Source organism: Rutidosis leptorrhynchoides, chromosome 5 (assembly GCF_046630445.1).
Source record: "Rutidosis leptorrhynchoides isolate AG116_Rl617_1_P2 chromosome 5, CSIRO_AGI_Rlap_v1, whole genome shotgun sequence".
NCBI lineage: Eukaryota > Viridiplantae > Streptophyta > Magnoliopsida > Asterales > Asteraceae > Rutidosis > Rutidosis leptorrhynchoides.
The window spans coordinates 390,185,290-390,198,132 of NC_092337.1; the positions used below are offsets into that span (position 1 = coordinate 390,185,290).

Consider the following 12,843-nt stretch of genomic DNA (forward strand, 5'->3'; position numbering starts at 1 on the left):
AACATACAATAACTTAACTCTTATTATTTTTTTAAAAGGCAACTTACCCATCCAACACAATGTTTTTCGCAAATCTATATACGGAATGTGCACATGTTGACATACATTTATAACTTGACATTTACAACGACATGCATTTCAATACTACTAGGTCAATGACAGAGTAACTACCAATATCGATCATGTGATTGTGTATAATGTTAAAAGTGTTGTAAGATGCAAGAAGAAGAAACCATGGAAACAATTTTCTCACAATTGGTAGAGGATCTAACAACCCTCAGCTACCCACAATCTCCTTTTTCCATATCTCTAAAAAGGTCAAACGAGAAATACTTACAAAGTCAATCCCATTAATCATTTGACACTTGTCACTACTTCAACTTCACCAAGTTTCCATCTTTTCTCTATTCTCAACTTCTTTTCTCAAAAATAAAATCAAAAATAATACAGTAAAAAAATTACAAATTAAAAAATAAGAAAAAAGAGACACTTTTAAAATTTCTTTATGTACAAGAAACAAGAGTAAGAGAGAGAGAGAAGTGAGAGTGCCACATCTATCAAGTTGACTTAGCAACGCATGCAAACATATAGTCTTTATACACATCTCTCTCTATATATATGGATGCAATGGTGTTCTCTTTGGACCTACCACCTTCATTTTCTCTTTTGGCAATAAGCTCTCAATTATTTAACAAATAGCAAGAAATGGGCAGATCACCATGTTGTGACAAAACTGGACTCAAGAAAGGGCCATGGACACAAGAAGAAGATCTCAAACTTACTCGATACATCCAAATACACGGACCAGGCAATTGGCGAACCCTTCCCAACAACGCCGGTATGTATTAGATTAGATTGGTGGTTCATTTTTTTTTCTAGTGTTGAAGTTCTGTTGGTAATCATTAGATGATCAATTGTTACTTATTTAGTTATAATATTGTTGTTAATAAGGGCTTCAACGATGTGGAAAAAGTTGTCGTCTTCGTTGGACAAACTACCTTAGGCCCGATATCAAGAGAGGAAGATTTTCCCCTGAAGAGGAAGAGACTATTATCCATCTACATAGTGTTCTTGGAAATAAGTATGTTTAATTTACTACTAAAGTTTTTAATTTCCATTAGCTTGTTTCAACTACTTTGGATCACATCATATAAAAGAACTAAGGCCAAGGGATTAGACAAACTATATTCTTGACTAGTTGTATACTATACGCAAAAAATGTTATGTGGTCATCTAATTTCACTACAAAAATAAGTTTCATATCTTTTACGCTTTCATTATTTTTGATGATTTAAAGTGTATATAACTTTACATGTTTTTAACAAGTTCACGAAATTTTTGATATTTAAAAGCATCAGAAAAAAACTCATTGACACTGAATTAGAAGTTTGAAAAAGTTAATAACACTTAAAATACTTGACACCATATTTTTTCACGATTTAAAGTTTTTGATACAATATTTTTTACACGCTTTCAACTTATGTTCACAACTTTAGGCGTGAAAAACTCATATAAAAAGTCTTGAAAACTACAAGATTAATTGTTGTTTGTCTTTAGAAGTTAGTATATATATAAAACATGAGTAATCATTGCGAGTTATTCTTGATTGTATATATATATATATTTTTAACATGCATGTTGTCTATAATCTAATATATATTGTCTCTATATGGATATAGGTGGTCAGCAATCGCTACTCGCTTACCTGGAAGAACTGATAACGAAATCAAGAACTACTGGAACACCAACATCCGAAAAAAGTTACTCCGGAATGGAATCGATCCAGTTACTCATACTCCCCGTATTGATCTCTCACACCTTTCAACCATACTCAACGCGGCTCAATTCAACCTCTCAAACCTTCTTAGTCTCCAAACTCTTGTAAATCCGGAAGTTTTAAAGCTTGTTACTCTTTTAACACCGGCAACATCAAATCAAGATAACCAAGACTTTTTCCTAAACCACCACATCAACACCATGAACCAAAACCCTAATCAACAAATTCCAAATTGCAATACTTCGCAGCCTTCAAGTCTTCTAAGCAATCAACTTTTCGATAAAACACACACCTTTTCCACAAACGATGGTGGAGACTTTTCAAAACAGTTCATGAACCCTAATGAGCAAACTAGTCATGAAAATTTGGTACTTCCATGCTCAAGTTATAATTCCGTAACCCTTCCTTGTTACAATCCGCAATTTACGCCACAATCGTCAGAAAACATGAGTTTCTTGCCATCAAATATGGAATATACAAATCCATTAATTAGCAAGAATATCAATTATGATTCTATTTTATCAACACCTATGTCAAGCCCTACTCATGTTAACTCATCATCAACTATCATCAACAGTTGCAGCTCTGAAGATGAAAGAGGAAGTCACTGCAGCAATATGTTTAAGTTTGAGATCCCAGAAAGTTTAGAGTTTGATGATTTCATGTAGAATTCATTGTAATTTGTAAAAGTAAATTACCATGTAGATGTTTTTTTGCTACTATCTATACAGACTTTAATTTAGGCGAGCTAGTTAGTATTACTAGGCACACATGTCCTTTATGATCGTTTTGTGCATATTGTAACTTTGTATTATAGTTGTTTGATATGAGCTATGAAAACATTATTCATGAAAGCTAATGTCAAAAGATGTGGAGGTTAGAATCTTTATCATCCTTTTTTCGCATAACCTAATAGTTCTACTCAAGATTGGCCCATTGAATCATTGCGGTCTGCTAGTCTCAACATTGTTGGCTAACAACACGATAATGGGCCTGGTGGTTTATGTTGGGACTAATTGGTTATATCAAGTGTCAAATAAATGTACATGGTCATTAGTTACGTTCAATATCTTAGTTAGCTTTTTAATTAAGATTTAGTTATAGTTTTGTTTAATTAAATGCTAGTTTGTTTCTGTCATTTGAAATGGTACTAGTGGTGATCGAGTAATTAGGAGCAGTGTTGTAAAAAAACCCAATTACTCGTCGATTAATCCCCGATTAATCATTTTTAGGAGCAATCCGTTCCGATTTTCAAAAATCCGTTTAATTAAACTGTCAACGTCAATTGATTGATCAAAATCAAATTTGGTAATCAAAGTTAGTTAAAGTAAAAAATGGTTAACATTTTAACATGAATTTAAACAAGAATTTTATAGTTTTGAAGCAAAATTAACAATTTTAAACAATTATGTTAAAAATTATCTTTATATTTATAGTTTTTTTTTATAGTTGCACATATAATTTTTAAAATTTAATATTTAAATGTATACAATATAATCCAATTAATCTCCGATTAATCCCCGAATTGCCGATTAATCCTTCCAAAGTCCCGACCGATTAATCCATGAATAACGAATTTTGCAACCTTGATTAGGAGAGTGGGGAGTGACTAGGCGACTAGCCGTTTGTTGAAATGTAGTATTGATGTGCTACTTTCAAGGACACGTGTGTAATGCTCTAGTTATATATTTAGCTTACAATTGATAAATAAAAGATACAGTTCCATTTCCTTTTAATTCCTCTGCTCAATACTACAAATATTATACATACATATATTCCACATATTTGCTTCTGTAAATACTTATATTTAATTGATATAGGGGCTTGATCCTACAGTTTAATCCATAGATGATATTGATAGTTAACCCTCCAGCCCAATAAGATTTATTTATAAGATTTTTCATAAATCTATGGATATATTGAGATAGGCATCCATTCCTTTGAATAATGTGACACTCCGTATTCTTCATACCAATGTACATAACGCAAATTTTCCATCTTCTATTTAGGTGACTCAATTATCAATTATGAACTTATATTAAAGAAGTATCTAAGAACCTATATTCAGTAATTTTAAGGCAACATTGCTAGAATCCGACATAACTATTGAAGAGTATGTTTTTTCCGAACATGTTTGTGAGTTCTACAAATGATCCTTTACGAGATTATACACTCAACTATACTCATAAGCATGAATGCGGTATTTAATTCTATGGGTTTCTTTTTGGTTGTACGTAATGGCATAATGACAACTGAGTAAGAATAATAAAATAATAGAATGCAGATATGGAATTTATTTTTATTCTCTCTATGTTTACGATTTTGGCAACGTAAAACAGAGGCAAGATTTTTTCAATTCTATTACATCGGTATTTATATAACACAAAACAAGTCATACATGACTAGGCACTACTACACAAAGAATAATGGAAACCCCACAAAGAAACCTGTTTTTAAATGGATAAGAAAAAACATGTCTCAAAAGGTAATAGAGACCGGTTTTAAATTGGGCAGAAATGAGGAACCCTTTTTTTTTTTTTTAAACCGATCTCCAAAGTGGACTTTCGAAACCTTTTTTTTTTTTGAAAAACCGGTTCTAATTAACATTAGGAACCTCTTTTTTTGACGAAACCGGTCTCTATTCTTCTACTTTATAAACATGTTTACTAGCAAAACCGGTCTCGATTTAAAAACACAAAAAGCTGATCCATCTCCCGCTCTTTATTAGACCGCTTGTAGCGGTTGCCAAGCAACGGCGTCCCCGCCTATGTGGCATGGGGCAACGCCTCCCCTTCCAAATATCGTGGCGTTGGATGACCAAGAAGATGGTCTGCGCGTGGCTAGGCAACGGATCCAGTAACGGGGTGGTTTCCCCCTTTTTGTTTTTTTTATTTTTTTTTTTATTTTAAAAATCATATTTTTATCACCTTTTAATACTTAACCCAATTATATTTTAACACATTATCACAATACTCCCACCCAACACCAAAAACCCACACCACCACTACTCACAAAAATAACCCACACACGTCCTAGTCATCAAAAAAGTACAAAAAACAACTCACGCCCCCAACTCATGCCCCAACCACTACAAATAGTCTTACACCCTATAGCAAACCAAAATTCAAACACATTCACTTTTTTCAAACATCTCCAAAAACACAAGTTTTTTCATTACACGCCAACACAAATATTTATACTTAGAATTCCAAGTTCAACAACCTAAAGATGAGGCCGTCGCACTGATCTTATTTAGTCTACATAAAAACAAGAACAAGGTTAGTCTCTTTCTGTTGTTACTAGCTAGTATAAATTGTCTTTCTTTTAATTTTAAGTAAATAAAACATAAAAACCCATTTTAAGTCTACATTTATATTGTCTTTCTTTCTTTACACTTATTAACAGCAATACTTTTATCCTTCACAAGGAATTAACCTGCTGGTTGAATTTATATGTTACACAGTATAAGCTTTTTAACTAATTTCATACTCCGTATTCATATCGTAGACTGACAGGGAGATTTTGCTAAAAGAAGCTGCTAATTATTTACAAGAATTTCAATGTAAACCGAAAGACCTTGAGGGATCATCTAACTTCAAGACAAATAACTTGAAATCGGTTATATCTAATAAAAAGCAAAGAGTTGTAGTGAAAATGACGATTTCTTGTATCCGACGCGTAGTTTTTGAATTTCATTGTTGATGTTTAATAAAAAGAGATCTCTAATTTTTGGTGCTATTTTGTATTTTTTTTTTTTTTTTTTTTTAAATTAAGAATAGAAACCGGTTTTTATTAAAAAACAGGTTTCTGTTGTTAAGAATATAAACCTATTTTTTATTATTATTAAAAACCGATTTCCAAAGTCAAGTTTAGAGACCGATTTTTTCTAAAGCAGAGGCAAGATTTTTTCTATTCTATTACATCGGTATTTATATAACACAAAACAAGTCATACATGACTAGGCCGGACTCGTAACCAAAAGTGGAGTAATTTTATTGTTATTCTTTTTATTACTTTTGGGAAAAGTAACATAAGTTACAATTGAATCTAACCTAAATTTGTATTCAAACTATATTCTTTGTTTCTCGGATTTACGGATCAACATATACTTCCATTTTAATCGTCATTCTAAAACATTGGAGTTCATGCTAAATGGTCATTGTAGACATTTTAGTCTCTGTTCGTGTAACAAACCTCAATCGATTATTATTAAACCAGATCTACAACCAAACTTTTAGATCTAACAATTACACTCCAAAATTATATACGAAACTGATACAAAAACTTATTCCTTCAACTAAACAAATAAAGGCACAACTTCAATAAACAATGTGAATGTGAGGGATCGGAATCAATCTCATATCACGCCAAGAAGATGATGATGATGATGATGATAATGAGAGAATGTGAAACCCTAATTTGTACAAATGATGAAGAAATGGATAGAGATATTTCGCTGGTGTGTGTGAAAATTATATCTTAATGATATATTTAATCTTTAATTGGGTATTTATATTTTTGATTAAAAGACACTCGGTTTCATATAAGCCCTTTGACTTGGTCATTTATCACACGAACACTCTTATGACTACAATAAACTTGTCATCTTCACAGTTTTGTCATAAAAGTTCATCTACAAGCATAACTGCACTCCATTGCATCTCAACAGCTACAATAACCCTCCACATTCTCAACATTATTCATAAGAAATAGAACGAATAAATATCAGATTGCTACATTTATATCTTTAATATTTCTCCTCAATCTATTTTACAGGATGAGAGTGATCCGTACACAACCAATTTTTAGCCTTACACAACCAAATACGCTTTATGATATTATACAGTACAACACTGTAGAACATGTTTACTTGTGTTTGATAGTGTTTGGTCTAGAAGTCTTAATCCATCACAAATTGAATTAATACCCAAACCTTTAGTGAATATATTCATTAATTGATTAGAATAGTCGATATTGATAATTATAATTACACCAGAGGCACATTTTACCCTAACATGATGAATGTTTATTTCAGAATGTTTTATACGCTTAAGAAATACCAGATTGGCTGAACTTTGAATGGAAGACCTGATCACAGTGTAACTTTACAGGAAGCGGAATTTACCATTTAAATCTAACATAATATTTATTATCCACAAAATTTCACAAGCAGTAGAAGTCATTTATCTGTACTCATATTATGTAGAGTATCTGGATATAGTTAATTGTTGCTTACCTTTTCAAGAAACTAAAGACCCATAAATGAACACACAAAGACCTGCAACAAACCTTATAGACAATAGACACCTACCCCAATCAATATCAACAAAAGCAGGTAAAGATACCTTATCAGATTTAGAAACCAAAACTCCTTCACCCTGGAGAACTTTGGTGATATCTCAAAATTCTAATTAAGTTTAAGATGTAAAACAAGAGGTGAATGCATAAACATACTCAAACATTGCACTACAAAGGCAATACAAGCCTTGTTGATGTAAGATAGATAAGTTTGTCAATGAATTTTTGAAACTTTACAATATTTGTTAGAGCAAAATCATCAATTACGACATAGAGACACAGAAGAATATGACCGAGCTGAAAAATCAAAGTAACTCAACCATATTTGTTTTCATCATAAACATCAAAACTATATCAACCAAATCCGAGACTCTACGCTGCTAAGGATGATTTTCTACTCTTCGACCAAGATTTAACTAGCTTACCTTTCACTTCTTCAAACCCAACCGACTTTCCCGCTCGTGAAGAAAACGATTTAGAGGTGTCAGGAACTGACAACTCCTTATTAACCACTTCAATACCTTTAGCTATCGAACTAAACTTCAAGATGTATGTGTCATTATTATTTTATAAAACCTTGGCCAAGGTACCCAATTGATGGGTGATCGTTCGTGTTCTCAACTTATAATAATATAAAAACAATGATAAAACACTTAACCAATTAACACAAACGCTCGGGCAACAATAACCCGATCATCATAGCAACTAGCAAGTATTCAGTCAAGGTTCGTTCCACATAGAGCAATTTACATGAATCTCAAAACACTAGTAATTATCCTAAGTTGATTGGGGGGTTTATGATAAAGTGTTGATTAAGCTAAACGTAAACTAAAAGAGATTGACCAATAAGATAAAAACGTGTCCACTTGATTATTCCACCTTTTGCTATGGTTTAGCCAACTCATTCATTACACAACAATGTTTAAATATATAGCTTCATTTCCATTCGAAACCTCAACCAAATGAAATTTATTAACTCCTGTAGACTCATTTCAAAAGATCAAACTATGTTTTGAGTGAAATCATTGAGACATCAGTTTTGGATTAAAATCCCTTAAAATCCTTTAATTATTAAAATCCCTTAAGATAATCAAACACTACGATGTTGAATAAAAGCCAATTGAAAACCAAACCAAACCAAGAACTCATCCCTTGAAATCCCCAATTTGTTTGTCTAGATCACCAAAGGTGTTGAAGTACAAATTGATTCACTAGTCAAATCCTTAGGAAAAGCTAGGCAAGTTATATAATCAAAGTAAAGCTTTCAACAATCAAAGTAACGGATCTTCAACCAAGCACAATAATTACCAACTCATTCAAACACCCAATTCATATATTAGGGTAAAATCCAAGGATTAAGTTTACAAATCAAGTGAACACAAGTAATCTAAGCTATAATCATTGCATAAACAAGAAAGAAATCAAAGAAATAAGAATCATTCATCATTACAACTAAAATGGAGAAAAGCAACTACCAAAATGGAGAAGAAACACTACAGTGAAGAATGGATGATGGAAATCGAGCTTCAATCTTCATTGAATTGGATTTAGGAGCATGAAATTGGCTTTCATCTTGATGGAATCATGATTGGATCCCTTTTAGAGCTCCAAAACGGCCTAAGGAAGCAGCTCCCTCAACCAAAAACCCCAAAAATCATTTTTATAGTCGAGCTGAGTTTTTGGCTGAATACAGGCCTGAATGACGTTCCTGAAGGTGGAACGACGTTCCTAATTATGGAACCACGTTCCTGAAACCCCATAGAAAGTCTGAAAAGTTTCTGACTTCGATTTCCCATTTTCTAGTGCTGCGAAAAGACGTTCTGGCCATTTGGAACGCCTTTCTTGCTTGAAATTTGGCCTTTTAACCCCAAGACTTCACTTGATTCATTCCTTAAGCCTAATGGTTGATTTTTCATGCATAAATATGATCTTTTGCACCAATTTTGTCCTGAAATGACCATATACCACAAACCGCTCACTAGTCATCAAAAATTGTATCGAAACGCCACGAATGTAGGGAGATATTGCGAAGATAAATATGTATACTTTGAGCAATATTAAGTCCCCCACACTTGAACCTTACTTGTCCTCAAGCAAGCCTAAACTCAACCATAACTTCATAATGTTGACCAACTTTGACTAATACAAACTTGCAATTTGAAGTATGGTCATTTCAACTTTTCAAACTTTGAACAAACTCAAAAATACTTGACAACTCTAAAGAATTACCTCAATGCTTTTGTCAATCTTCAAAGAACTTCCACTTGAACAATTTCACAAGCAAAATCTTCAATCAAACATATCCAAACCCAGTTTCTTCAAATTTGACTTTGACCTTGAAGATTAGATCAATTTTGCGTCTACTTTGTATGTCTTCGAGCCAAAACAATCATAAACAATAAAACTTTACTAAATTTAACTTCACTAACAACCAAGGACTTGGCTTCAAAGATCGCCCAAAGTTTGCAAAATGGCGGGACTCAAGATATAATATGCCAAGTCACTTGTTGTCTCCATAAACGTCAATACTCAACACTTCACTCTTCAAGATCATCCTCAAAAACATCAAACATTCAAGCCTAAACTACCCTTTTCACATCTCCACAATCAAATACTCATCAAAAACACAAACATGCATCCTAGAAAAGCTTAAGATCAACAATATCCACAAAAGCATCACATTTGAATCAAATCAAGCATAAGGTAAGTTCTTTAGTGCAAACCTTTCTCAGAACATTTTCACAACCTCTAGCCAAATTCCTTCACTACCACCATCATCCTCTCCCCATCATCATCATCAAATCAAGAAATTGCCCACAAGCTTCACAATCGGTGTAATGGAGCGCCAAATTACATGAGTCACCCAAAAAAAGTGTTTTAGCCTTAAGGAAGACAAGGCTTTTAAAGAAAACCACTTTAGTTTTAGAAAGGGAAAACGAGTCAAGTTGTGAAACGAGACAAGCTTTCCGAAAATTTTGGTTTCAAGCTTTGTACATTCCAAAGCCATCCCGATTTTGGGACAACCGCACGGATAGCTAATGCCCTGGTATATCACAAAAGTGAACTACCTTCTTGTATTGAAGGCGATGAGACAAAAGCTATTTTGGGCTCATAAGGTTGTGTTCATACAAGCCACCCCGGTGGTGGGATGACCGCACGGGTAGCTACTTCCTAGGTATACATACTACTCGGTGTCAATAGCGATCGGAAAGCAACTACCTTGGGTGTAAAATTAACGGTTGGTCTATTGCATAAAACTTGGAAGACTTTACTTTCAAGCGTAGTTCTTTTGGTACACAACTTAACTTGGAAGACTTTACTTCCAAGTTTGGAAGACTTGACTTCCAAAATGAAACATGGGTGGACTTGACTCTCCCGAGAGTGTCAAAACTTAAAGCTTTTATTCACTCGCTACTTCCTACATAACAAGCTTTTATCCTCATATTGAGAAAGGGTAGGAAGTAGAAACTACCCCTCCATAATTGATAAAACATGGGTGCCATAGCTTTTGGCTATGGCGTGTGTTGTCTAGCAACACTAGAAGCCATTGCTCCTAAAAGGGATAACACATTGTGAAGCTCAAGGCTCCTCTTCCCACGGCACTTAACATAGCTACATGTAAAATGGTGTAGATTAGGAAGTCTCCTACACCAAGTGAATTAACCATTCAAGTTTATTTTTGAGACATAAGAGGGTGAACTTTAACCACCCAATCTGAAACCACATAAGAGGGTGGACTTTAACCCCCAAATTTTTGAAACCGGGAAGACTTTACTTCCGACACACTTGAATGGAACTTTAACCATTCAAGTTAAAACTTGATACCATAAATGAATGAAACTTTAACCATTCAAAACAAGGTAAGTTATGGCTTAATTTTGATCAAAACTTTTCAACAATTCAACAAAACACTTAGGAAAATTTTAAAATTAGGTCATAATTTTGTTTAAGAATAAGTCCACGAAAATTCATCTCTCCCCCCATACTTGATATCATGTAATGCCCTCATTACATGGAATCAAAATAAAATAATAAATTCGAGAGGACAAAATTGTAACGACCCGCTAATATCGCTATTGACGCGATACGTTATTCATTGATTTCATAGTGAGGTTTTGACCTCTACATGATACGTTTTGTAAACATTGCATTCTTTTGAAAAGGCACACCATAAATGAATATCCAATTCCAAGGTTTTTGACATCTGGTGATTTCTACATATAGACAATCACCGTAAATAATAGTTTACAATAATACATCCGTTGACAATGCAGTCAAAATAAGATACATGGTGATGATTTTGTGAATGCAAAGTTTTCTCGAATATAGCATGTACGACTCCATGCACATAGCTTGTATAACGTATAAGCAAACAGAGAAAGACTTCTAGGAACCTGAGAATAAACATGCTTAAAAAGTGTCAACACAAAGGTTGGTGAGTTCATAGTTTTAATGTTACGCATAATCTGTATATAAAGGTGGACCACAAGATTTCAGTTGTTTCATACAAAACGTTTATCAAAATATTCTTCGAAATTGAGCACCCTGGTAACTAAACTTAACGTATATATAATAAGTACCCCTGTTTTAACATACATGCAACTAACACGTACAATACACGCAAACCAATGTGTACTAAACTCAAATAGCATACGTCCGCTTTATAGTTCAGGCTAGGGTCTCTATACCTGGAACGGACGAGGATGTCAAGCCCTATGGATCCATATACAACTATTCACGCCCATCGGTTCTTATAACTAACAGCTACTAGTTACCAAAGCTAAGGGATTTTCGGTTCGAACTCAGTGTAGAATTTAGTATATACTTGTGTCCATTGCGTATAAAATAAAGTGCATGTATTCTTAGCCCAAAAATATAGATTGCAAAAGCAATTAAAAAGGGATCTATAAACTCACGTATCAATATTGTGGTTCAGTATTGTAGGAAAAATATGCAGACGCAACGGAGATGACAAATGAAAGGTTAGCCTTTGATTCACGAACAATACCCCCAAACATAACCTCCTTAGATAATACCCACAATTTCTTTAGCTTTAACCCATTTGAAAACTCATTTTGAAGCCACCCGAACATAACCCCGTCGCAGTATTTTATGTATACATAACTAATACAAATAATTATGTAAGATTAATAATAATAATAATAATAATCTTAATAATCTTAATAATAATAATAATATTAAAATAATAATAATAAGAAGGATGATGATAAATATGATACTGAGTAATATGAATCAGTTATGTGTGTCTCGCAAAAACGATCGAATATGTATATATATATATAATAAATATAATATTATAATAATATAATATTATAATAAAGTAATAATATAATAATATAATTATAATATAATAAAAAAAATAGGAAACGTGCATAAATAGTAAAGCCGCCATTGCATTTTATACCGACAGTTTTCACGGACCAGTATTTCGTGCTCTGTTGCTAATAATTGACGGGTAAAAGTATAAATAAAAAGAATTTCACTTTTTATAATTGAATACATATATTTATTTTGGTCTTAAGCTTTTATAAAACTAGTTGTAAAAAGGTCCATTTATTTATAAAATTACTATATACGTTCGATGTAGAGTGTACATACTAGTCTGTTGATCATTCCGTGTCACAGTATATCACAAAATTCATTTAATTCAATCGAATGAATGAATTTTAATATTTTAAAAAGTCGTATTTATTAAATACTTTAGGGATATTTTATGTAACTTATAATTAATAATTTCTATCATGTCG

At 32.9% G+C, this 12,843-nt stretch overlaps 1 protein-coding gene across 1 annotated transcript; it reads left to right on the top strand.

Annotated features, from left to right (window-relative positions):
* Positions 1–687: 687 nt before the first annotated feature.
* LOC139846579 (transcription factor MYB41-like) lies at positions 688–2,520 on the top strand. The gene is made up of 3 exons (XM_071836055.1): positions 688–838; positions 952–1,081; positions 1,680–2,520. Exons 1-3 carry the CDS (start codon positions 706–708, stop codon positions 2,443–2,445), a joined length of 1,029 nt encoding a protein of 342 aa, XP_071692156.1. The 5' UTR covers positions 688–705; the 3' UTR covers positions 2,446–2,520.
* Positions 2,521–12,843: the final 10,323 nt, after the last annotated feature.

What these genes read in the sequence shown, in the direction of transcription:
- LOC139846579 (XM_071836055.1), top strand. Translation starts at nt 706, where the DNA reads ATGGGCAGATCACCATGTTGTGACAAAACTGGACTCAAGAAAGGGCCA. An exon ending in AACCCTTCCCAACAACGCCG is followed by an intron (nt 839 to 951) that starts GTATGTATTAGA and finishes GTTGTTAATAAG; the next exon opens with GGCTTCAACGATGTGGAAAA. An exon ending in CATAGTGTTCTTGGAAATAA is followed by an intron (nt 1,082 to 1,679) that starts GTATGTTTAATT and finishes ATATGGATATAG; the next exon opens with GTGGTCAGCAATCGCTACTC.